General features: G+C 47.6%; 2 protein-coding genes, 1 long non-coding RNA gene and 1 pseudogene across 5 annotated transcripts; 1 reads left to right on the top strand and 3 right to left on the bottom strand.

Annotated features, from left to right (window-relative positions):
• Nucleotides 1-106: 106 nt before the first annotated feature.
• On the bottom strand, nt 107-786 carry LOC123041035 (protein PELPK1-like; annotated as a pseudogene).
• A 6,413-nt stretch (nt 787-7,199) lies between these two features.
• Nucleotides 7,200-10,246, top strand: LOC123041034 (uncharacterized). Of its 2 annotated transcripts, none has more exons than XR_006418350.1 (6): nt 7,200-7,547; nt 7,638-7,766; nt 8,425-8,572; nt 8,848-8,896; nt 8,990-9,107; nt 9,936-10,246. It is a non-coding gene; the product is annotated as an uncharacterized lncRNA (long non-coding RNA). The 2 variants fall into 2 exon arrangements; XR_006418349.1 differs by having other exon boundaries at nt 7,202-7,547; nt 7,633-7,766; nt 9,936-10,245.
• Nucleotides 10,247-14,683: 4,437 nt separating this feature from the next.
• Nucleotides 14,684-17,318, bottom strand: LOC123044299 (MKI67 FHA domain-interacting nucleolar phosphoprotein). Of its 2 annotated transcripts, XM_044467008.1 has the most exons (8): nt 17,000-17,313; nt 16,783-16,900; nt 16,636-16,691; nt 16,502-16,549; nt 16,311-16,408; nt 15,592-15,661; nt 15,407-15,517; nt 14,684-14,946 (listed from the first exon to the last, which is right to left on the bottom strand). In XM_044467008.1, the coding sequence occupies exons 1-8, from the start codon at nt 17,087-17,089 to the stop codon at nt 14,896-14,898; spliced, it is 642 nt and encodes a 213-aa protein (XP_044322943.1). In that variant the 5' UTR covers nt 17,090-17,313; the 3' UTR covers nt 14,684-14,895. The 2 variants fall into 2 exon arrangements, with proteins under 2 accessions (XP_044322943.1, XP_044322942.1); XM_044467007.1 differs by having other exon boundaries at nt 16,311-16,549; nt 17,000-17,318.
• A 794-nt stretch (nt 17,319-18,112) lies between these two features.
• Nucleotides 18,113-19,135, bottom strand: LOC123044298 (vegetative cell wall protein gp1). The gene has a single exon (XM_044467005.1). The coding sequence runs from the start codon at nt 19,085-19,087 to the stop codon at nt 18,302-18,304; it is 786 nt and encodes a 261-aa protein (XP_044322940.1). The 5' UTR covers nt 19,088-19,135; the 3' UTR covers nt 18,113-18,301.
• Nucleotides 19,136-24,427: the final 5,292 nt, after the last annotated feature.

Here is a 24,427-nt window from a genome sequence, read left to right as displayed (position 1 = left end):
ATACGTGTACTGTATATACTATAACAATCACACACACACACACATGTATATTATATAGTTTAATAATACTTAGATAATGGGTACTGTGCGGATGTAGCTAGTCCGATCATGGCTTGGCCTTTGGCTCCGGAAAATGGAACTCGGGCTTCGGGGGCAGCTCGGCTTTGGGGAACGGCGGCATTTCGTGCTTCGGGACCTCTGGCACAATAGGGTGCGGTAACTCGGGCTCCTTCAGCGCCTCAGGGTGTGGCACATGGGGTGCGGCAGTTCGTGCTTCTTTGGCACCTTTGGTACGATGGGGTGTGGCACTTCAGGCTCCTTAGCCACCTCCGGCACATGCGGCACTTCAGGCTTCGGGAGCTTGGGGACAGCAGGGTGCGGTGGTAGTTCCTTCTTTGGCACCTCGGGCACCACGGGATGTGGCACTTCGGGCTCCTTTGCTACCTCGGGCACAACCGGATGCGGCACTTCTGGCTTCGGGAGCTCCGGCACAGCAGGGTGCGGCGGTAGCTCATGCTTTGGCACCTCGGGCACCATGGGGTGTGGCACTTCGGGCACGAGAGGGTGCGGTGGCTCAGGCTTCGGCAGCTCGGGCACGGCAGGGTGCGGCGGGAGTTCGGGCTTCGGCAGCTCCGGGACGACCGGATGTGGTGGATACTCCTTTTTGGGCACGGCCTCCTCTAGGTGCCGTGCTGCGCTGCTCATGGAGCTGCATGAGAGCAGCAGCGCCACGAGGAAGACAAGGGAGGCCATGGTGTTCTTGTGCAGTATGGTTTTTCTGTCTATGTGTATCGATCAGGAGAGAGGCAACTTCTTGCTGTGATGTCTTGGAGATAGGAGAAGGCCCTAATTTTAGCGCTCCAAAATCAAAATGGAAAAATCGCTGCATGCGGGTAGACATGCATGCATGCATGTAACTTTCAGTGGACAGTATAAACTTTTGGTGGGTTAGGGCATCTCCAGCCGTGCCCCAGGAAGGCCTCCCCAGGCGTTTTTTTCGCGCCGGCGCTGAAAAAACGGCCCAGTCGCGCCCCCCGGAGCCCGATTTTCGCCGGCTTGGGCCGAAAACAGCGTCGGCGGACCCAGCCCGAACCCGGCGCGCTCAGGGGCGTCCGGGGGCGCCGGGCGAACTGTTTTGGCGCGAAAAAGCCACGGGCCCGCCGCGTCAGCGACACGGCTCTCTTCTCGGCCCTTCGTCGTCCTCATCACCTCGTTTCCCGCGGCGAATCAATGCCAAAGCTGCCGTGCCGGTCAGACTGCACCATTGATGCCTCACAGGCGGCGCAGTGAAGACCGGACGACGCGCGTCCCTCGCCCTCCCTCGCCCGCCACGCGTACACACGGTGACACGCGCGCCTTGGCCTATATATGAAGCGCCCCGACGCACTCGGCGACTCACACTCTCCCGCCGTCGTCGTTTCCTCCCTCTCCTCTCCTCTCTTTCGCCGCCCCCAGTTCACAGCCATGGCCGAGCGCTTCCAAGGCGACGGCGCGGCGGCGAACGGCTTCGGCCGCCGCCATCTTCACGAAGACGAGGCTCGCCTCCTTTACGAGGCCGAGTACCCGGTCCCGCCGGACATGCGGGTGCCCGGGACGTGGAGGATCAGCGCGGGCGGCGTGCCGGTGCCCCCGGTACCGACCGGCGCGGTGCGGCGTGCAGAGATCGCACGCATCCGCTCGAACCTGCCGCGTGCGGCGAGGGAGGCGCCACGGTACGCCCTCGACAGCCCGCTTTGGGAACCGTAATTCCGCCGCCGTCAGGCCGAGCAGCTCGAGGCCACCAACGGCGTCGTGCCCTCCGGCAGGCTCAACGCCGCCGGCCGGCGTCTATGGAGGGGCGTGCCCGGGCGCACGTTGGAGGTCGTCCTCGAGTACATCGAGGGCGGCAACACGCCGCGCCTGGAGTACCCCGCTCCCCCTTCCTTCTCACGCCACCGGGGAAGCTCCTGGACCCCGAGGCGCATGGAGCCCGGGGGGTCCTCCTCCTCGTCCGGCGGCTCGCCCTGCCTCCGCCCTGTCAAGCCGGAGCCCCAGGACACGCCGGTCAGCGCGCGCACCCGCAGCTCCGGCGGCGCCAACGCCTCTCCACCAACCGGACGTTTCGTCCTCGCCGAGACCAAGCCGGAGCCCGTCCTCCCCACGAAGTACGAGGAGATAGCCCGGCGCGGCTTCTCCGATGAGGACGCCATGCGGTGGGCGCGGGACGACTACCTCCGCGACGAGATGGTCCGGCAGCGCCGGGCCCTGGAGGAGATCGCCGCCCGCAAGCGTGGGCGCGAGGACGAGCACGGCGTCGTGGTCCTCGACAGAGACGACGACGATGACGCCCCCGGACCGTCCAACCCGCCGCGCCAACCGGGGGAGGGATGCAGCAGGGGCGGCGGAGGCGGCGACGACGACGACGACGACGATGACGATGACGGCGGTGACTACACGCGGTTCTACCGCCTCCTCGGCATGTAGAACCGCGTGGGCGGGCGGCGAGGGAGACGGCGGGCGGCGAGGGAGACGGCGGGGGTAGCCCGCGGTAGTTTTTTTTCTTTTTTGTAAAATATGTTTAAGTTTGAATGAACTCGCCGATGTTTGCATTAAATTTGAATCGTTTTTGCGCCGTGTTTAACTTTTTTGACTAACCGTGGGCACCACGACTGGGGGACATCACGCCCCTAGTGCGCGGTTTAGCGCCGGTGCGCCCCCAGGGGGCGTTTTTTTGCCCCTCCTGGGAGGCCAACGGCTGGAGATGCCCCTAGCAGGCAGATCACCTGCATTTCGGTTGTTCGTTTACTTTTTGACGAACCGGCGGTTGTTTACTTACTTCTGTTTTGTGTCTAGTTATGTGTGGTTAACTTGGTTTGGAAGAGACGTGAGTGTACCAGATATGGTCGGTGATACATTTCAATCTCTCTTTTTTTGCGGGTGAAATAGCAATGTATTAATCAATCACAAAGTCCTTACAATCATTGGATGCTATTTCCACAACTTCAACTGGACCAGCCCCTAACCAAGTCATGGTCCTACCTTGGGTTCTAGCAAAACTAGCTAAGCTATCACTAGCTTTATTTTGGGATCTAAATATATGGGAAATACAAGTTTTCCTTAAACCCAAAAGGTGCTTGATCTCTCTCACAATTGAAGAGTAAACCGAACGATCGGTCCCCGGACTCGTAATGAGAGTGACTGCTTCGAGAGAATCCAGCTCCAATGCTATCGGCACATCACATCTCTGTATTGCCAGGGACAAGCCTTCCATACACGCGCACAGCTCCGCCTCTAGGGGATCCCTGCAGGAATACAAAACCCTGCAAGCCGAGAAATTGATGCCACCCAAATGGTCACGCAGGATCATCCCCGCCCCAGCTTCACCGGATGCTACAAAAGAGCCATCAGTGTTTAACTTGCACCACCCTAGGTCTGGTTTGGTCCATCTTCGTTCCTGAACTGCAGCAGCACTTTCCCTCTTCTTTGGTAGTAGCCACTCAACATATGACTTCCCTTTGGCTGGATCAGCTCTTGGGTTCTGCTTCAAACCAATTAAAGATTCCAAATAGCTTTGCAGAAAACGCACCGAAGCTTCCATCGGCGGTGCAGGCTTCGCATGGGTGAGCTCATTCCGAACAAACCAACTTCTCCAAAAGATCATTAATACCATTGTGCGTTCGAGTTCGGTAAGAGGACTCAGGACATGTAACAACCATTCCTTACCATTGTTCAATATAGATGTAATGTCAGGCAGCCTCCATACCTTGGACATAGCCACAAACAGATCTCGTCCCAACTGGCAGCGAACGAACGGATGAAAATTATCCTCCTCTTCTGTTCCACACACCGGGCATATACTCGTAGTTTCCAACCCAATACGATGTTTCTTCTGCCAAGTAGGGAGTGCATCAATTGCCAAACGCCAAGCGAAGTGCTTAACCGATGGAGGAGCATCACACTTCCAGATAAAATCCCAACAAGCACGACGTCCCGAAGGCGAAGCACTAGACGAAGACATGGTACCTCGATGGTCCTCGTTAAAAGCCAACTCATATGCTGATTTGACCAAAAAACTTCCATGCCGACCCGGACCCCATGCAATAACATCTCCCGCCATCCTTGGCGAGGCGCGAATCTTTAAAATTTCAATCACATCGGCAGTCACAAAAAAGTCCCGAAGGAGCTCAACATTCCAAGATCCATTAGCATTCAAAAAACCAGAGACAAAACGGATGCGGCAACGCCCTTGCGGAGAGATTGGTTTGTAAGAGAAGGGTCTCGGAATCCAATTATCTCACCAAACCCGAATGCTTGCTCCGTCACCAACTCTCCACAGCAGCCCTTTCTTCAATAAATCCAGTCCATGACATATAGCTTGCCATGAAGATGAACCGTTTCCTGAAAAAATTGTATCTTCCAGCTTACCCTCCGGGTAATATCGAGCTTTTAGAACCCTAGCACAAAGGCTGTCCGGTTTGGTAATTAACCTCCACGCCTGCCTAGCCAGTAGGGCCTGATTAAATAGCCTGAAGTCGCGGAAGCCAATACCCCCCCCCCCCCCCGGTCCTTGGGTTGCATGAGATGGTCCCAATTCTTCCAATGAACTTTCCTCTTGCCCCTTGCCGACCCCCAATAAAAATTCCGCACCATGCGCGTAAGATCATCACAAACCGAAAAGGGTAGCTTGAAGACGCCCATAATGTATGTAGGGAGGGCCTGAGCAACTGACTTAATCAACACTTCTCTTCCCGGTTGCGCCAAAAGGCCATCTCCCCATTGTAGCAATCGCTTGGTTAACCGAGTCTGCAAATTCTGAAAACGGCCTTTAGACATCCGACCCTCCGGAGTCGGCAGGCCAAGGTACTTTTCCTCAAAGTGCAAGTTAGTGATCTGAAGCACTGCCTGTACTTCCTCCTGCCTCGCAACGGGGCAAGCATCCCCAAGAAGAATGGAACACTTCTCGGGGTTTAAACTTTGGCCTGTCGCCCTCCCATATATGTCCAGCACAACTTTAATCTCTCTCGCTTGTTCTCCTGATGCCTCAAAGAACAACAACGTATCGTCAGCAAACAATAAATGCGACACACCTGGTCCTCGTCTTGACACTTTAACCAGAGTGATTTCGCCCACTTCTACTTTGTTTCTCAATAAAGCAGATAGCCCATCAGCCACAAGCAAGAAAAGGAACGGGGATAACGGATCTCCTTGCCGAAGCCCACGCGTCGGTGCAAACGAATCCAAGAGGGTTCCATTTAGTTTGACAGAGTATCTCACCGACGTGACACAAGACATTATCCAGTCAACCCATCGCTGAGAGAAACCCAACTTTTGCATCATTTGCCTCAAGAAGACCCAATCAACTCTATCATAAGCTTTTGACAAGTCCAATTTGTACGCACAAAAACTTCTTGTGGATCCTTTTCCTGCTTCATGTGATGGATACATTCAAACGCCACAAGCGCGTTGTCAGTGATCATCCTACCAGGAATGAATGCACTCTGTTCGGGAGATATGAGATCATCCAACAAAGGCCTCATCCTATTCACGAGGCACTTGGAAATCACCTTATAAATAACGTTACACAGACTAATAGGCCTGTAGTCTGTGATTCTCACCGGGTTAGGGATCTTGGGAATAAGAACTATCGAGGTTGAATTCACCCCCTCCAACATGATTCCAGTACTGAAAAAATCCCTCACCGCTGCCAGCACACCCTCCTTGAGAGTACTTCAATTCCGCTGAAAGAATCTCGCCGGAAAGCCATCCGGACCCGGAGATTTTAGTGGCCCGATCTGAAACAAAGCATCCGGAATCTCTTTCTCTGTAAACGGCACACACAACTTGGCATTGTCCTCTTCTGTTACCACCTGGTTAATTAAGTCCAAAATAGGCGCAGCATTAAGCGTCGGGTCAGCTGTAAAAATATCATGGAAATACATATTGGCTAATTCCCACATGCCAACAAGGTCGGAATGAATTACACCGACGCTCAAGGTTGTCAGAATCGCGATTTTGAATCGGATCGGAGCTTCGATAGTAGGATCGCAAATCGTAGAATCTTCACTGTTAGGATCGTAGAAACGTAGATTCTAAGAACTAAAGTCGTAGAATCATAGGGGCTAGTTTGGATCATAAAGTCGTAGAATCGTATAACAGAATCGCGATTCTGACAACCTTGCCAACGCTGTCCGTTAGTTCACGGATCTTGTTCTTCCTCGCCCTCCAAACTGCCTTATTGTGAAAATATTTAGTGTTTCTATCCCCTTCCTTCAACCACGTGATACGCGATCGTTGCAACCAAAGCATCTCCTCTTGATACAGAAGCTCATTCATCTTATCCGTCACCTGTACAATATCCTGGCGATCAGCATTCATGTTCATCAACTCCTCTAACTGGGTCCGCGATTTGGCGAGCTCTCGAGTAACATTACCAAATTTTTTGCTCCAAAGTCGAAGGGCTGTCATTGTTTTCGTAAGTGCGTCTCTCAGCTGTGCCATATTGTACACGCCTCCCGCTGCTTCCCAAGCCTCCTTGATCACCTCCAGTAAAGATCCGTCTCTCTCCCAGAACAGCTCATATCTCCTATGCTTCCCTCCATTCGGCCCCCAATCGACCGACCCCTTAAGAACAAGTGCCACATGATCCGAGCAAGGCGAGGGCACATGTAAAACCGAAGCATAAGCAAACAAATTTCTCCATGCGTTAGTCGCCACTGCCCTATCCAGTCTCACCTTCACATTGCCACCTCCACCCCTCTTATTATCATATGTAAAGGGAACCCCAACAAAGCCTAGGTCAACCAAGCCACAGATCTCCAAAGTATCACGGAAGGCGACCATTTGTGGCTCTCCCCGTGGTGTTACTGAAAGATGCTCAAAGCCCCACATGGCTTCATTGAAATCACCCACAACAAGCCACGGTAGATCATTCGCAACTTTTAGATGCTCGAGTTTAGCCCACATAAGATGCCTGTTTTCAACTTGTGGTTCACCATATACACATGTAATCCTCCATTGGGTTGCCCCTTCCTGGACACGAACTAGTGCATCAATAAAATGTTCATCTTTGCACTACAAGAAACCTGTTAATACATGACGGATTTCCGGCGACAATTTCAAAATTCGTGATGAACTGCATAGGAGAGACCCGCAAGCCCACCGAAGCCCGCCAAAAGCCCTAAATCTTTCCCCGTATAAAAGCTAACCCTAAGATACTCTTGTTCCGACCTGTTTCTTCATCCGCCGCCACCACGCCTCATCTCTCCTCGACCCCGTCCTTCGCCTCCAAGCGATGATGACGGCATGAGATCCATAGCGACAACAGTTGCAGCGGCCCGATGGAAGCGGCGGACAACCCTAGCCGCGGTGGCGCGCCTCTGCTTCTCGCATCCAACGACCTGGGCCATGGATCTGCGGCAGATGCCTTCCTCCTTCATCTCGCAAGCCGCGCAGCTGCCTTGCCATCCGGAGATTTGGAGCAGCAATCGCTGGACGAGGAGAGGACGACCACCGTGACCTGTGGGAGGGTCGACCTCGACCTCGCCGGCGACGGCGACGCCTCGCACATGGTCCCTCCCTGCTTCCTCCATCTTCTCCTATCTCCTTCATTACTACCCATCCCCAATCGAAGTTTTTTTTTTTGCTTCGATTCAGTTCAGGAGGAACTCTCTGCCTCTCTAGTTCGATGGACGGCGACGACCGGGACCCACGCTCGAGCCCGACGACCGGGACAACTCGATGGCGAGGTCCTCCTCCCCGACCACCATGATTCCCCGGAGAACATGAAGGTCGATCCTCTGGCCCTGTTTTTATTTTCTTTCCAAGTGATTGCTGCCCTGCTCTAGCGTAGTTCTCCTTGGGCTATCCAATTTTATTGGACTGAACCTGCTGCAGAAAATGTCGCCACTTTGTTTTGCTGATACTCGTAAGTTACAGCCAACGATTGACTAATTCTGCTGCCTATTTCCATTTTCTTCTCTCACCGTGCTAGCACTAGCAGTGTAGAATTTGTGAAATCTGCTAGTTAGTTAAGCAACTGCTAATTTTAATAATTAAAGGGAGTACCTAGAACTCATCTAGATGAGATATAATTTGGTCTCATTCACTTTGAAAACAAGAACAAATACAACCCACATCAGCACACACGCATCTTATAGCATCACATCCAATGGCTATAAAAGGTGAATGAGACCAAATTATATCTCATCTAGATGAGTTCTAGCAAAACTGATAATTAAATGCCCATGAGATGCTCCTGTTGGTTCCTTGGATTTGTTGGAATAAAATAATTTATTAAGCTCACTCAATTGATTGACCAAGAGTGAGATTGTTAAGACCTATGTGCCCTGCTATTGAAATTCCTAGGGATATGAGTGACCTTAACCTGAGAATGGCTAATGATTGAGAAGATGGCAGCTAAATAGTTTCTTATCTCCTATGGTCCAGGTTTATTTGGCCAATCCCTGTAGGCAGCAGCAACCTTTGCTACAACGTGATCATCTGTAATGAAGGTAATCTCGCCTGTGGTGATTGCAGCAGCACTCTGTAGCTGCTAGAAGAGCCAACGCTTCTGCTTGAAGCGGAGAGGTGACATGTACGCCTTCTGCAGCTATGCTGATGTTCCCCTGTTGCTGTTGCTCTTTTAATTGGATGGAGATTCCTATTGCTGTAGTAGTTGTTGTTGCTACTACACTTCTAGTTGGATGAAGCTGCTATTACACTGCTTATCTGTTATATATTTTGTGCAAACTTTCTATGAGTTATCATTATTTGGTTGATCAGTCCTCGCCTACTCTCGCTCTCGCACTAATTACATACAAGTTTAGTGTCAGATCCGTGAAATGTACTTACTACCATCATTTGTTGCAGCAATTGTTACATATTTTGTTCATCGCACCTTGTCGTACTCACCAACAAGGTATTATTTGCTGCCATCTTGGATTGTAGCAATTGGGTTTATTTACAATTATTCTATAAGATTTTTCTGATGCTAGTTTTCTGGTTTGTCTAGCCTGAACAGCCTCTTAACATTGGTTTTCGTGGAGACAAAACAAGAAGCCGATTCATTGAGATATTGGCTATACAACAGCGGGTTTCCCCGCAACGACGATCCATGGTGAATACAGGAGGTAAATACATATTCCAAACTCTTTTGTCATTGCCTGACTTGTTCTTTAGCAGCAATATGAAACAGCAATTTCAACACAGTATAGCTAATATTTTAGTTTGAAATATCTGCATGTTTTAACGCTGGAAGCTCAAGAACAGAATACATTGTTCTGAGCATGCTATATACTTGTATGAGTTACAGATTTCATAAGTATAAAGGATATATCTAGCTTAAGCATATATCATCTCTTGGTATACTTATGGCTCTGCTTAGAGTATCTCTGCTAATATTTTTTAGCTAGTTTTATCTACTCGTGTCCACCTGTTCTGTTTAGCTGAATATGAGACCAATTAGGATGTTGTTACTCCAGACGTGTGATTCACATTATTTCCGAAAGAGGCAAAAGCTTCGCCTTGTATATTAAGAAAGAAAAAAATGTCAAGCTGTATGTTTATGCATGTTTATGCCAGAGTTGCACATGTAACCGAGACCTGTGCTCACAAATTGCTGCTAGTCTATTTGCTGTAACCATGTAAATATAGATTACGGTTGCATCATAGATTATTTGTTCACAAGAACATGAATAGCAACCTCAATAATATAGTACTTAATTCTGTGATGTGTGTTTTGTTACTTTGTCATTTGACACACTTTTCTTTGGTTTAATTTTAAGAAACCTTATGTTTACTCTTGTTTTATAGTAGATGCAATGTTATTCTCATTCGTAGGCACTATAAGATTTAAGAATTTTGGACAACATTTAATTCATTTTTATATTTGTTGTAATTATATTATTTCTACTATCTATTCATATCTACAAATATCTAAGGTTCTTGTAAATATGCAGATAAGATTAGGAAGTGGGCTACTTGGTGCTTCTCATCACAATCAGCCAAGACATGATGGTTGCCATCAGGAGGGCTGACAACAAGAACCTAAGTAACAGCCTTGATAGTTTGTATGTTCTGTTGATGTAAAATGCATTGTACTCATTCCTAACCGTGATGTGATATATTTTATCAATTCATATTGTAATTTATCATTTTTAGAGGATTTTATAAACTGCTATGTTGTACTGTGTAATGTTAACCAGTTTCCAAAAGTTGGTTGAATGGTTTAATGTTGTTATCATTATGCTAAAAATGTATCGGGTAAAAATTGGGCTGAAAGAAGTGGAATAATGTGCTCAACCATGACGAATTTGGTGACGGAAAATAGTATCCACGTGGGCAGCCACGTCATTTGAAATGGTCGATAAAAAATCCTACATGGCGTTAGTCCATGACGGCTTGTTTTGTCATAATGGATTGGGCTTGGGCGGGCCTGGGGTGGATCCATGACGGACAAGAACCGTGTCAAATTATGACGTGATATACATGATGGACTTCAAATCCGTCATGGACGGGCACCCATGACAGTTTTTCACTCATTCATGATGGATTAGTACTGTCACGTATTAACATATTTCTTGTAGTGTTGTCCACAATTTCCACTTCGTAACTCTCATGCCAATACAACGCAAGACCACCACTCATACCATTACTATCAACTCCTGCATAACCCTTCAATCCAATCCTCCCTCGCACCTTCTTCATTTTATCAGCTCTCTGTCTTGTTTCACACAAAAACACCATTCTAGGGGAATGCGACTGACAGATAGTCGCCAGCTCACGAACTGTCCGGGATTCCCCCCTCCCCGGCAGTTCCAACTAAGGATATTCATTGGGCCCAGCGGTCCTCCTCGAAGGAGGCCGCCTCTTTTGTCATATCAACATCCTCCCTCTCCTCACCTTGCTTCCTTCTTTTCACAACTGGTAACTTGCCAGGTGTAGACGATGGGGCCGGCACCACATTTGCCCCAGACCCACTACCGCTCTCCAACATGAGAACCGTGTTTGGTACTTTGCCAGCAAGGTTCGGCACTGGTTGACCACGAACCATCACGACTCCATCTGCCCCCATAAGCCTTTTGCGAGCAGTCATGGGATCGTCCTCACCAAGATTATGGGCTCTTGGAACCGCAAGCACCCCGCCACTCGAATTCTGTCCAACAGCATCTACTCCCCCAGCTGGTTTGCTTTCTGCATCCCCCCTTCCCCCTGAATTTCCTACTCCTCTACCTCCTCCTCTACCAGCCCGTCTCCCTCTTCCCCCGCCAAAACTTTCAGACGCTCCTCCTCTACCACGCCCTACACCACCTCCTGCCATAGCCGTCTCACTACTCCAATGCAACCAGTCTCCCCAATCACACTCGGAAGGATCGTGAATCCCGTCTCCGCACTCTTCCACCACATGCCCCATACAGCCACAGAAAAAGCAAAAATCCGGCAGCTTCTCATATGTAACAGGATACCTTTTCGTCTCCTTGAGAGTAATACTGACAAATCGCACCAATGGCTTCTGGACATTCATAAACACCCTTACTCTTAAGTGACTAGAGGGGTTAATTCTTCCTTCATTCACAACCACCGTGAACGGCGGCTCTCCCACCTTCTTTGCAATTTTCTCCGCTAGCTCCCTTTTCCTTGTGAGCCCATCCGGTAAATCCTTGATCCTTACCCATAGGGGATACATATCCAGAGCATACTCAGAGACGTTTGTGAAACCATCATACTCCACAATAACCACCGGATCTCGTCTGAATTGCCAGGGGCCTCCCTCCATGACATGCTTCCAATCCCCCAAGCAATGACACTGAGCCAAGAACAGATTTGGCCCTTTGATGTTGAAAGTTACTCCCTGGGCGCAAGCCCAAGCGTTCCTCATTGAGTTCAGCAGCGCCGCGTGGCTAAATGGCCTCATGGTGTGTACCTGGAACAAACACAACCAGCGAACATCCTTGATCAGCTCCTCTACCTCCCCCGACAGATCCAGGTCCTCCTCTTCCTCCCCATGGAGCTTCAAGCCTTCAAAGGTGCCTTCCAGCTCAGGTTCTGGCCCAATCTGATCTCATCCATGATCAATCTCCTCCCGATCAATCGCTTCTTCCCGATCTGTATCCCCCCTCTCGGCCTCCTCCCTCTCTTTGGTTACATCCTCGGTCGTACCAGAGGTTGCCCCAATCTCCCTTCTCCTATCTCCCGCAACGTCCTTATCAGCGCCAAACCCTAAGCCTCCTTGGACTCCCTTCTTTCCGCCCGCGCCCCCCTGGGCGACCAGATCCGCCATGCAACACCGTCTCGCAGTTCACCAGGGTTAGCCCTCGCGATTCGTCGGAATAGATCGCACAGGTTGACACTGGAATTTGGTGGATGGACTCCGGCGGCGCCGCCGGAGGAAAAAGTGGACTCTAGGAAACCCTAGAGGAAAAAGTGCAACGTCGGGAAGATACATTTCAATCTCTAACCTGAACAGATATGGCTACACAGCGAGCCTGTACGCAACTGTTTTGGGGATGATTCGGCGATTGGTCGGTTCGGCAGCTCAGCTGCAACTATCTAGGTCGATCCGGCTGATCTCCTGAAGACGCCATACATCAGTCAGAGTTGACGGATTGCGCCCGCACGCGTTCGCGTAGGAGCGTCCGTCGCCGTACCGCCATGTCAGGTCGCTGGCGCATGGTCGTCGTGGTGTGGTACGGCAGGTGTTAGGTCACCATTCACCGGCGAACGGCTGATGCAAGTCAAGTTCAGGGGCTGTGGTCAGGAAACACCCCCGTGCGCTTATTTTGAGATGCTGAAAATGGAAGCATGTTGGTTATTGTTGATGTGGAGCCTGGACGCTTCTGAGCTTTTTTCTTACATTTGTGGTGGTTGTGGTTGATTGGGGCTCCACGTAACCCGGACTGGAAATTAGGGACAGCATATACTCCCTCCGTTTCAAAATAGATGACTCAACTTTATACTAACTTTAATACAAAGTTGGGTCATCTTTTTTGGAACGGAGGGAGTATATCACAGTCGTGTGCAGTACATACTAAAAGAAAAAACACAGATGAAACACACAGACAAAGACTATGCAAATTTTTCCTAGCCGGACAACTCGCTCCTTAGTACTCCATAAAACAGTGGTATTGCTCCAGCCGCAGTCGGTCTTGTTGGTTAAATTTACGGTCAAACTTGGATCTCGAGAACTGCGGGCACACTACGTTGTGGAATGGAGGGAGAACAAATTATGCTCTCGGTGCAATGCATATGCAAAATTACCTAGTTCTATGCAACAATAACGATTAATTACTCATGCTATAAAACAGGCTCGTATTTTATATTTCTTACCATTTCGTGTGATGGTCACTGCAAGGTCACTGTGCCGGCGACGATTCCATGGTGGTGTGTGGGGTTGTATCCCGCATCCTCATCGTCCTCTGTGCAGCAATTGCGGTTCTCCCGTCGCTGACGCACTCCTTTGACCTTGACAACGCCCTACTCCATGGATCTCGAACCATGGGAAGAGGACGAGCGGGAACTCCACGCGGAGGAGGAGGTGCTCGACGAGCACATAGTCGACGAGGCGTAAATGGCCTCATGAGGAGATGAGGTTATGGCCCCCCGCCATGTGGACTGACTCCGAGGTCCTCGAGGAGCACCTCGCGATCGGAGGCCTCTTCCAAAGCCATGCGACTATCATCACCATCCTAGCCACATGTGCGGCCAAGTAACGGGACTGAGCAGAGTTCAAGACATCTCAATATGCCGGTGGCTCAAACCCCTTCGCCGATGAGGCCACACCAAAGGGCACGCATGACGTCGGGCATCAGGCTCCGACAAGGGGAAGGAGCCCATTGCCATCTCCCCCTCTGACAATTAGCTTAAATTAGGCTAGCTAAGATGTAATTTAAGTTAATCAAGTTGTAGCTTATGTTAGTTCCACCATGTTTAGTTCAATTATGTGATGTTTAATTGTGCACTATTGTGATATTTAATCAATTTGTTAAGTTCATATCATGTTTGAATGCTGACAGTTGTGCAAAATTAAGGTTTGGGGAGTGGTTTTTAACTGTGCTAAAAATTTATGATTGAAGGAGTTAAGTTTTGGGAAGTGGTTTGGGGAGAGATAGAAATGTAGTATTGCAGGCGGATGCATCCACCGCAGACAACCTGATTTTGCTGATTTTGCTGTAATTACGGTAAAAAGTTGTAATTATTCTTACACGGACAATAACCTGATTTCTTTTTCTACTTTCTATGCTCTATAATATGTGATTTACTTTTCCTCTACGCCGCTGCTAAGGAGTGAGTTGTCCAGCTAGGGAAAATTTTGGTGTTCATTACTTGCAATGGTCAAGGTAAAGACATGTGGTAAATTTTACATATCTATCAAATAATGTTCTAAAAACGTACAATCATACTTCTCTAACTTTGACTATCGACATATAAACTGACTGTTAAGATAAAAAAAATAACATAATTAGTTTCGCATGAAAATATTTCATGATTAGGCATTTTTTAATGATTATAGAACTACCGATATCCATATATAGAACATTGTGTATATAAAATAACTACTCTCCCCGGTCCAAATTATATGGTGTATTTTTTAAGTCAAACTTCTATATATCATCAATATGAGGTAACAGCGATGACATGAATCAGCATTAATTTTACGGTGCGTCTGCATTGACAGATGAAGGATGTAAAATATCTGTAGTGAGGCAGGTAAGAAAGAAAGTCATTCATTTCCCACCACATATTCATGCTTCTTCACCAACATACATCAGTCATTTACCTAATACAACATCCACTGAAGACATGATGCAAAACAGATGTATGAAACCGCCATCTCATCCTCACTGAAAATAGACCAGCCATATTTAACTCGGCAGTCCCATCACTCCCACTGGATAAAAGATCCATCTGCCTTCTGTATAGCTAATCCTCATCAAACTTGATCTTCTTAGCTGAAGGCTGAACGCTCCCGATCTGTATAGCCAAGAAAGCATTAGCAACCAGGCAAATATTTTGTTATTACCTCACACATAGTAGGATCAGAAAAAAGTTGCTAGAAAACAGAAGCTAATGTACTAGTGATCAATATCAACTATTTATCCATTAAAAACAATTGAAGCACAGCTCAGAATATGATTAAGCAAAGCCTGGGATGAACAATGGTGCTAATACATAAATTATTTCAGCAAGCAAATGTAGATAAGAATAAGAATAAACAAGCAGTACTATAATTATCAAGAACCTACACAGTAACACATGGCAAAATTGGCTTCTAGAAAACTACAAATGCATGCCTTTTGCCCCAGGTCAATACAAAAAAGTTGAAATTTTCCTAATACCATTACAATTCCGTGGCAAATTGCTGAGCTATTTCAGATCTGAGTAAGTAAGATAGATTTATTAAATCAATGAACAGCATCAAAGTGTTACTTACAAGGGCTGGACACTCATAATCGATACCAGCAGCCTTGATTCTTTTGCGACGATTCTCATCCCGCTTTACAATTCCTTCGAGCATCCTCTTATGCTCTTCTACTGTTTTATCCTGGTAACACAACAGCTAATATTAATCTACAGCGTTAAACTTTTGCATTCCAGTTGTAGTTAGCAACAGATTACCTTACTAAGCTTCTTCCGTTCAATTGCTACCCGGTCAACTGGTACAAATCCCTTCCGCACACCTTTCCATCTAGAAGCCATACAAGATATGGACGTTGTAGATCATAAGAATTATGTTCTCACTTTAATCAAAACGCAAGAAACAGTAACTATGTACAGCTATATGTTACAGAAGTACAGGGAAACAAAACTCTAGTGTTGTAGAAGAGTTGCTGCAAGGATTCAATAAAAAGTTGCAAGAGATTGGCATCAATGCTTCAGTTCTGCACTTACCGATGCAGTGGTATATATACCAATTCATATTATTGTCACAAATCCTTGACTTCATAATTTAGTTTTGACATTCACATAGCACTTACTATGCCTATTGATATATATTTCTAACATGACTTACAGTTTGCATAAAGCAATCAGAAAGTATCAACACCAATCTGTGTTACCCCAATGAGCTCGCATCATTACTAGCTGTGCAATGCAATGGAAGCAAATAGCCTGGTAATATTAAGTACATGTCTGTAGCCTGTTGGGAGGGTATGTCACTGTAAACAGTATTCCATGACAGAGAAATACAAAGTAGACAGCCTTTGCCCAAGAATATACAAATATTGACCTCATTTAGTGGTAATTAATGTGCACTCCTAGACAGAAGATGAAGGCTATGTTTCTGTTATCAAAAAGCGAAAATAAACAGAATTAAGCAGCACAGTCGCGGTGATTACAATTTGGCATGAACTTTCTCCAGTGGGACAGGCGCAATTTGCAGAGTGTGCTCAAACAAGAGGTAGTTATTCATCTCATCAGCTACAATCTTGGCCACCTGATATACCAAGAACAGGCCAGAAATTTGTAAGCAGACAACAAACATACAGTGTGCCCTGATAATCTGATATATCCCAACACACGTGCTTACCTCGGGGTTCTCAAACTCAATGAATCCATAATGCTTGGACTTTCCTGTCTAAACATACCGCCAAACAGCAAGTTAGATGCTCGCAGAAAACAGCACACAAATCATCAGATACCTCGTAACGCAGCATACGATACCTTGTGGTTCCGGGCAATCCTGACCCTCTTAACAGCCCCAAACTGCTGAAAGAAACCTGCAGAATCAACCAAACCAACAAAGACTGTATCAGAACCAGACCCCTCGCACCGCATGCGCTTCTCTAAGCTCTGCTGACGGAGACAGACCTTGCATCTGGTCCTCGTAGAAGCCGTGGGGTATGTGGCCGATGTACAGGACAGTGGCCGTGTTCTCCGGCTCCTCGGTCTGCCGCTCCCGGATCCTCTGCTCCTTCCCCTCCAGCGGCTGCGGCAATCACAACACGACGTCAGGGACAGCAACCAAAAAGCGTGCGTTTTTTCTCTGTTGGTTTCGATTTGGTTCGAAGAGGAACAAAGCACGCACCAGGAAATCCTTGCCCTCGCCAGTCCGGGGGCCGGCCGAGCGCCGCGAGAGCACGCGCCTCTGGTTCCTCTTCTTGTCCCTCAACCCCATCTCGCTCAAACCTCTACCTAGGTTCTAGACGAAACCTGGCTGTGGCGCGGATGGGTGGAGGTGGGAGACGGAAACAAGGCCGCTTGCTCTGGCCGTCGATGACGGACGGCGGACGGCGACGCCTCGAGCAGGGGACGGGGAGCAGGGAGCGCCGGGAACTTGCGACTGCTGGCGGCTAGGGTACGTAGAGGATAGGAAACAGGGGAAGGGACGCAGTGTGTGCTCTGGTGGGCTGGGCTAAAACCAAAGGGAATAGCAGCTGGGCAGAGCTGATTTTTTTTTTCTAAAAAAGAAACATAGGTGATGCCTTTTTTTTTTAACAGAAGCTGGTCGCTTGTCTGTTCATGCTTCGGGCTATTCGGGTGCCGGGAGAAAAAAAACAAAAAAGCGAAATAATTCGTTTTTTTTCTGTGGGGAAAATAATAATTTGGGTTTCTAAACTTGGTAACCGAAAATGTTCGGGCTTTGGGAGACAACTGTTATAGATATTTTCTAGAAACACAAAATAAACGCAGATGCTCACACACACGCTATCCTTACGAGCATCTTGAAAGACTGAGGGCCTCTTTGACTTGCAGGATTCTAAAAGTGCGGGAATAGAAAAAACATAGGATTATAATGTCATGCCCATCTCAATTCTAATGGGTTTTGATTTGTTTGATTGCATCATAGAAAAAAGAAAGAATCCTATATGAAGCAGTACCTATAGAAAAAATTCTATAGGATATTATCCCATGGATCAAACATTCAACATAGAAAAATTCTTAAGGATTCTAACACCCAAAAATCACATGAAAATCCTTCGAATCAAGGAGCCCTGAGCCAACAGATTTTGATATTGACGAAATCGTCGTAGACACTTCGTGGTTGATGGGCGTGCCATGTAATTGAACTAATATCGTCGAAAAATCTGGAATGAATTTAAAATATGCCGCCACACATATCAAGTCTAGAACTTGAACCTGCATATGCAGGTTTCACCGCAAGAGACCTGGCCATCTGATACTCACTTCACAACAACTGTTACACACGAACGAAAATCCATTTTATTATATATGTATGCATAAGATCTCAAACACTCCCAATAGCTCAGCAGGTACGACGTAGTACAAACAAATCACGGGTGTCAGGCATGCCACGGTAGCTCGTCATAATGGACACAGGACTCAAACATATCATGGACCATGCATGGATTCGTCGGTGGTTGAGTGATCATGGTTTTGGTTCCGCGGGATTCGGCAGTGGCGGCTGCGCCGTCGGTGGAAGCTCACTGGTAGGGAGCGGCGGCAGGTCTGGCTTCAGTGGCAGCCCGACGTCCGGCTTCGGTGGAAGGTCACCGGTCGGAGGCGGCGGCAGCTCCGGCTTCGGTGGCTCCTCTGTCTTGGGTGGCAGCTCGACCTCTGGCTTCGGTGGAATCTCACCGGTCGGAAGTGGAGGCTGCTCTGGCTTCGATGGCTCGTCTGTCTTGGGCAGCAGCTCGGGCTCCGGCTTGGGCGGAAGCTCACCTGTAGGAAGAGGCGGCGAAACCGGCTTTGGTGGGATCCCACCTGTTGGCGGCGGCGGCAGCTCCGTCTTCGGTGGCTCCTCACCCTTGGGCACGGGTGGCAGCTCTGGCTTCGGTTCCACGTCAGGTTTGGGCACCTCCGGTTTGGGCAACGGCGGCAACTCCGGTTTGGGCTGCACGTTAGGTGTGGGCAGCCCCGGCTTCGGCAGCACGTCGGGTGCGGGCAACGGCGGCTCTGGCAACACGTCCGGTGTGGGCAACGGCGGCAGCTCCGGATTGGGCTGCTCCTCAGGTGCGGGCAGCGGTGGCAGCCCCGGCTTCGGCAGCACCTCCGGTACAGGCAACGGTGGCGGCACGTCCGGCTTGGGTACCGGTGGGTACTCCGCCTCCTCCAGGTGCCGCGCCGCGTTGCCGACGCTGCTGCGGGAGAGCAGCAGCGCGCCGAGGAGGAGCACCGCAAGAGAGGACGACATGCTGGCGATCCCGGAAGCCATGGCTGGCTTCGATCGCTGAACTAATCAAGAAGAATATGGTGTGCGTTCTCCTTGCTGGGGTGAAGAGAAACGAAGGCGAGGGCGAGGCATTTATAGCAGGCGTTCGTTCGTCGTACGGAGTCGATCGTAAATTCGTAATGCGTTACACTCAAGTTCAGTACGTTAGTTGGCAGAAGAGAAGATGGATCACCTGCGTTGCGTCTCTTCCTGGCACTTAACCCGTGGTACGTTTCGTACTAGCCCCGTGCGACGCTGGAGAATCGGGCCGATCGACCGGATCGGTTGCTCCGGTTACACTACTGCGACGTTGCCTACCCAGATATCTGTCGTCCTGTCAAAAAAACAGAGAAAAAAATGACCTAACGTTACAAGCGTCAAAAGGTCGGCACATAACTTTCTTTCCATGGATTTATTGCGACAGGAATTTCTGCAAGAATCACGTTTTTTTAGAAGGCGCGAGGTCATTTCCTAGATAAAAATAAAAATGAATAGAGGCTGCAGGGTCATGCCATTGGTTCCTTATAAGACTACTTGCCTAGTACTACGGTTCGCGCTTTATTATTGACGAACTAGCTCTACTCCATGGGATTGATCGAGCGACAAGAAATCGGTCGACCAACACGCACCATGAAATGTACGTTGAGATTATTAGTAATTTATTTTTTTGAGAAAAACGTTTTTTAGTCTTTTTTTTAGTAAAACGTACTCTATCGAGATCTATTTTTAGACAATACTCTGGCAAAGAGCCCGTGCGTTGCAACGGGAGAGAAAACATAACACATGCTTTTAACCCAACAACCATCACTGAAGACCACAATAGGTCCATCTCCTTTATTTTTACGAGGCATCATATTTGTGTTGCCGCTTATCCTCTTTCTCACCCTCACCGGTGATGGCCTCGGTGTTCACACAAAAAAACGTGTTTGAATATGGTTAATCCTAAGGCGTCTCTCTCTTCCTCTCTCCTCCCTCTCCCTCTCCCTCGCTTTCTCTCACTCTCGCGATGAGAAATCTGTTGTTTTCCCCTGCGACATTTTTCACAGGTATGCATGTGTAGTTATTGATGTTTTCTTTTCCCTATATTGTTATAGTGGGGTGTTTATTTGCAATCCGGATCGCCGCCGGTACGAAAGGAAAATGGATCTTACGCTATAAATTATAAGTTTGCTCCCAAAAAAATATTTTAAAAATATTTAACAGGTAAAATTAACATCATATTTAGATTCCACATATTTTTTTAACAAAATTTCATATATAATATGTTAAAATCGAAGTGATTTAAAAGATACGGATAATTTAGAAAATCATTTGTTTGACTTAAATATATTCCAAAATAATATTTAAAAATACTTAACAGGTAAAATAATCTCATATTCATATTCTACATATTTTTCTAATCAAATTTCATATATAACATGTTCAAATCGGAGTTACTGTTTAAAAGATATGGATGATTTAAAAAAAACATTGTTTGACTTAAATATGATCCGCGGATGAATTACCTAAAACATCAGGGTGTTTTAAGAAAAATGTAAAATGACGGTTCGTGTGTGACTTAAATCCGAACCGCGGGTTGATTTCTAAGTAAACACAGGAACTTTTGTGTAAAGGGAAAAGTATATTTTTTATCCTTTAATTCTTTCAAAAGTATAGAAATGGTCCCTCAACTATAAAACCAGTAAATGTTAGTCCCTCAACTTCTCAAACCGGATAAGTTTAGTCCCTCGTATAGCTTTGGGTGGTTTTGACCAGGTCCACATCCACATGGCAATCTCTGATGAATCTTATTCTTCCTTGTCATTCTAGCTCAGCTAGGCATTTCGTCGAGCAGTTGACGCGCGTGGAGCAGCAGTAGGAGACGTGGGCGTGGTGGCCTCCGGCGAGATGGTTTTGGTCCTTGGCGACCTTGGTAAGGCTAGCTCCTCAGGTGCGAGCCCCCAGCATGCCGCCCACGGGATCGAGGTGGAAGATGCCGCCTCGTGCGTCCGCCCCGCGGGTCACACGCACACCTCCCGACCTCCGCTCTAGCCTTGCGGTGGTACAAGCTCCGAAGGCAAGCTGCCACATGCTTCCCGCGCCGCTGGCCGCAAACACAGTCGCGAGCTCCCGGCGCCTGCCAGCTTGTGTGCACACCGTCGCGAGTTGCCACAGCACCCTTTGCGTTCGGCTGCTCCGCGCCGTCTATGCATTGGGACTTTGGGAGGCCGGCACCGTCGTGCAAGTACGTCGCCTCCATCCACGAGCTTATGGGTCCCATCACTACGCCACCTAGCCATCACGGCGAGCATCTTGTCGCCGTCGCACACAACCATCATAACACACGCACCACAGTCACGAACATAGCAGCAGGCCAGCAGCAGCAACACAGCACGCACACCCAGCGCGAAGGGCAACACACTCACGAACATAGCAGCAGCGGAACCACAAAACACACATCCGGCGGTGCTGCGCGCGTGCGGCCACAAGGAGGGCTGAAGGCGTGCATGACCTCAAGCAAGAAGTAGAGCCTACACGGCTAGAGCGGAGGAGGGAATGCGTGCTGCCGCGTGCCGCCTCCTGGGCCGGGCATCAGCTTCGTCTTCTCCAAGTGCTGTTTTAGAGGTTGAAGATGCTCATACATGTGGGGTCTATATGTAAGTGAATAGAGATAAAGAGGAGAAATCAAAGTAAAAAAATTTGGGTGGATGTGGTAGGGCCCACACTTGTCAGGCCGAGTCAATACCACTCCACATCGGCAGGAAACCACCCGAAGTGGCGCGAGGGACCAAACGTATCCGGTTTTAAAAGTTGAGAGACTAAGTTTTGCTGGTTTTAAAGTTGAGGGATCGTATCTATACTTTGGAAAGAATTAAGGGACGAAAAATATACTTATCCCTTGTGTAAAATATGAAAAAATGATTCGTTTTAACTTAAAACAGGACTGCGGTTGAATTTTCTGAAATAGAGGGACTTTTCTGAAAAATGTCATGACGGACGAAAGAAACCCAATTTTCTTTATTATTAGGTAAAGATACTCTACCGAGATCTGATCGAAATATTTGCAAAGTTCGCACGAAGGTTAGGCCCGGCGTTGGCCCATCTAAAAGAAGCTGAACTGTCAAATGGGCTTCGAATCTGCGACGTGCAGGACGGTCTCTATGGGCTGGAGCTGTGAACATATTTATTTAGTTTTCGTTCACCTCAAAAAATATATATTTAGTTTTCGTGTTTGCCCCCAAAAAGATTAAGTTTTCGAAATATATTCCCCCTTTCTCCTGAACTGAAACTATATTTGTAAACTTTTAAATAAAAGAGGTGTCAAACCAGGCATGAGTTTCTTTTTTAGATTCGTGTATGGGCTGGACCTGTGAAAATTTTAAAAAATCTTCGTGCTTCCCTCGTCATCAAAATGGGTCCGACCAACCATGGGTGGCGAAGGTAGTGACTGTCCAAACCAAAGCTAGAAAACGATGCGGGTGGTAGCGGCATTGAGGCAAGGGTGACACAGTAACAAGTTAGACATGGGACGGCGTTGATGGCCATGACATCATCGATGGAGAGGAGAGAGTAACAAAGCTGCTTCGACGCGAGCTGATGGTGCGGGTGCGAAGGGGATCACCTACACGGGAGAATAGGGGGTTCTAGGGATAGGCAAACGATGCAACGACGTTAGTCACCGATACCAGGAGGCAACAGTCAGGTCACTGATTATGGGTAGGTCAATGAACTACGCATGATTACAACAACGGTAGTGGACGAGAGACAATAATTCTAGGCATGTCCGCTAAAAGGCTTTAAGGTGGGCTCAATTTAGTGGGGATGAGGCCAGACACTCACTATTAGGGAAAACCCTACCAGTAGCGCGGGTTTTGTGCTCACTAGTAGTGCGGGAGGGCGCGCTACTAATAAGGCGCTACAGCTATTGCTTAGCAGTAACGCGTGCCCGCACGCGCTACTACTAGGACAAATAGCTGCAGTGTTTGTTCATTCCCACGCTACTGCTAATGTAGCTAGTGGCAGCGTGTTTACTCTCCATCGCTACTAGTATTCTTTTTTTTATTTTTTTTATTTTTAGTGTATTTATGCGCCATCGTATAAATATTGGTATAATACCAGTTATGAGGTTTACATTATTATGTCCATTACGGTGTGTCAGATGAAGGTGGATTAGGTTCAAGTGGAGTCAATATGTGATGCATGTCAAAAGTATACTACTAAACCAAACTTGATCTAGTTTCGACTAGTAGTACTTTCGATATGCACCACATGTTGCCTCCACTTGAATCTAATCCGCCAGCACAAGCTATTTAATCATCATCATAGTCATAACATCAACAGTAGTTATTTAATCATCATAGTCATAGTGTAGCACATCATCATCTTCAAACTCATTCTAGCTAGCTAATCACCACCAACACTAGCTGTGGTAGCTATCTAATCACCAGCAACACTAGAAAATAAAAATCATCAGAGTCATTGCCACAAACACTAGCTAATCACTCATGTTGCTCTCTCTCTCTCTCTCTCTCTCTCAGGTAAAATAACATAAAACATGTGTAGCACTCGTTCTTCATCAAGTTGGATCATGCAGATGAACCTGTCTCCTAATTGTGGTTGCGCTTTTGATTGTTGTCCCCTAGTACTTCTCTGCGATCATTCATAATTTTGCTCCAATCTTTCACTATTAAGCATTCCTCGCTATTAGAAATCCTGAATGCACTAAAGTGCATTATAGGATATCTTGGCCGTAAGCTGACAATTCTCATCTGACCTTTAGTCTTGATCCAGTGAGGCACAACATTCAGCGGGAGTAACTGTTGAAGAACATCGTATAGTAACATACTTAGCAATGAAGTTTAGCTAAAAAATAATGTATGCAAAAGATGCACTGAGTACAAATAGTAAAAATCTTACCATCTTTCCTAAATAGATGTGACCGTAGTTCAATACGAACACTATTGGTCGCACGTTTTGAGTACTAAGATTTGCAAGTCCAAAAAAAAATTTGTCTTGACAGTATGAAGATTCTCAAGCCATGAAACATAATGACTTATCTCCTCGCAGTTTAGTTCAGCCCCGGGACAGTAGTAGGTCCTGTCTACCAAGCGCTGGACATGTTTGCTTGATTGGAAATAAGTTGTCAATAGAAATTAGTTGTCAACTATTTTTGAATAAACAATATCAAAGACATAAATATGGTTGAGAAACTCACATTTTGGTAGAACTGGAGGCGTCTGCACATCGACCCAGATGTCGGTATTACCTTCAATACCATCTTCCGGACGAATATCAAAGGTGATAACCATATCAGGCTCAAATGCATAAGTGTTGCATAGTGCTCGCCATGTTTTGCATCCAAAA

Source organism: Triticum aestivum, chromosome 2B (genome assembly GCF_018294505.1).
Source record: "Triticum aestivum cultivar Chinese Spring chromosome 2B, IWGSC CS RefSeq v2.1, whole genome shotgun sequence".
Lineage (NCBI taxonomy): Eukaryota > Viridiplantae > Streptophyta > Magnoliopsida > Poales > Poaceae > Triticum > Triticum aestivum.
This window is presented reverse-complemented; position numbering and strand designations above follow the sequence as displayed.

Coding starts and splice junctions, on each gene's coding strand:
- LOC123044299 (XM_044467007.1), bottom strand. CDS start 17,089: ATGGGGTTGAGGGACAAGAAGAGGAACCAGAGGCGCGTGCTCTCGCGG. Junction 16,901..16,999: donor GCGAGGGCAAGGATTTCCTG/GTGCGTGCTTTG, acceptor TGATTGCCGCAG/CCGCTGGAGGGGAAGGAGCA. Junction 15,662..16,310: donor GAGAAAGTTCATGCCAAATT/GTAATCACCGCG, acceptor TATGGCTTCTAG/ATGGAAAGGTGTGCGGAAGG.
- LOC123044298 (XM_044467005.1), bottom strand. CDS start 19,087: ATGGCTTCCGGGATCGCCAGCATGTCGTCCTCTCTTGCGGTGCTCCTC.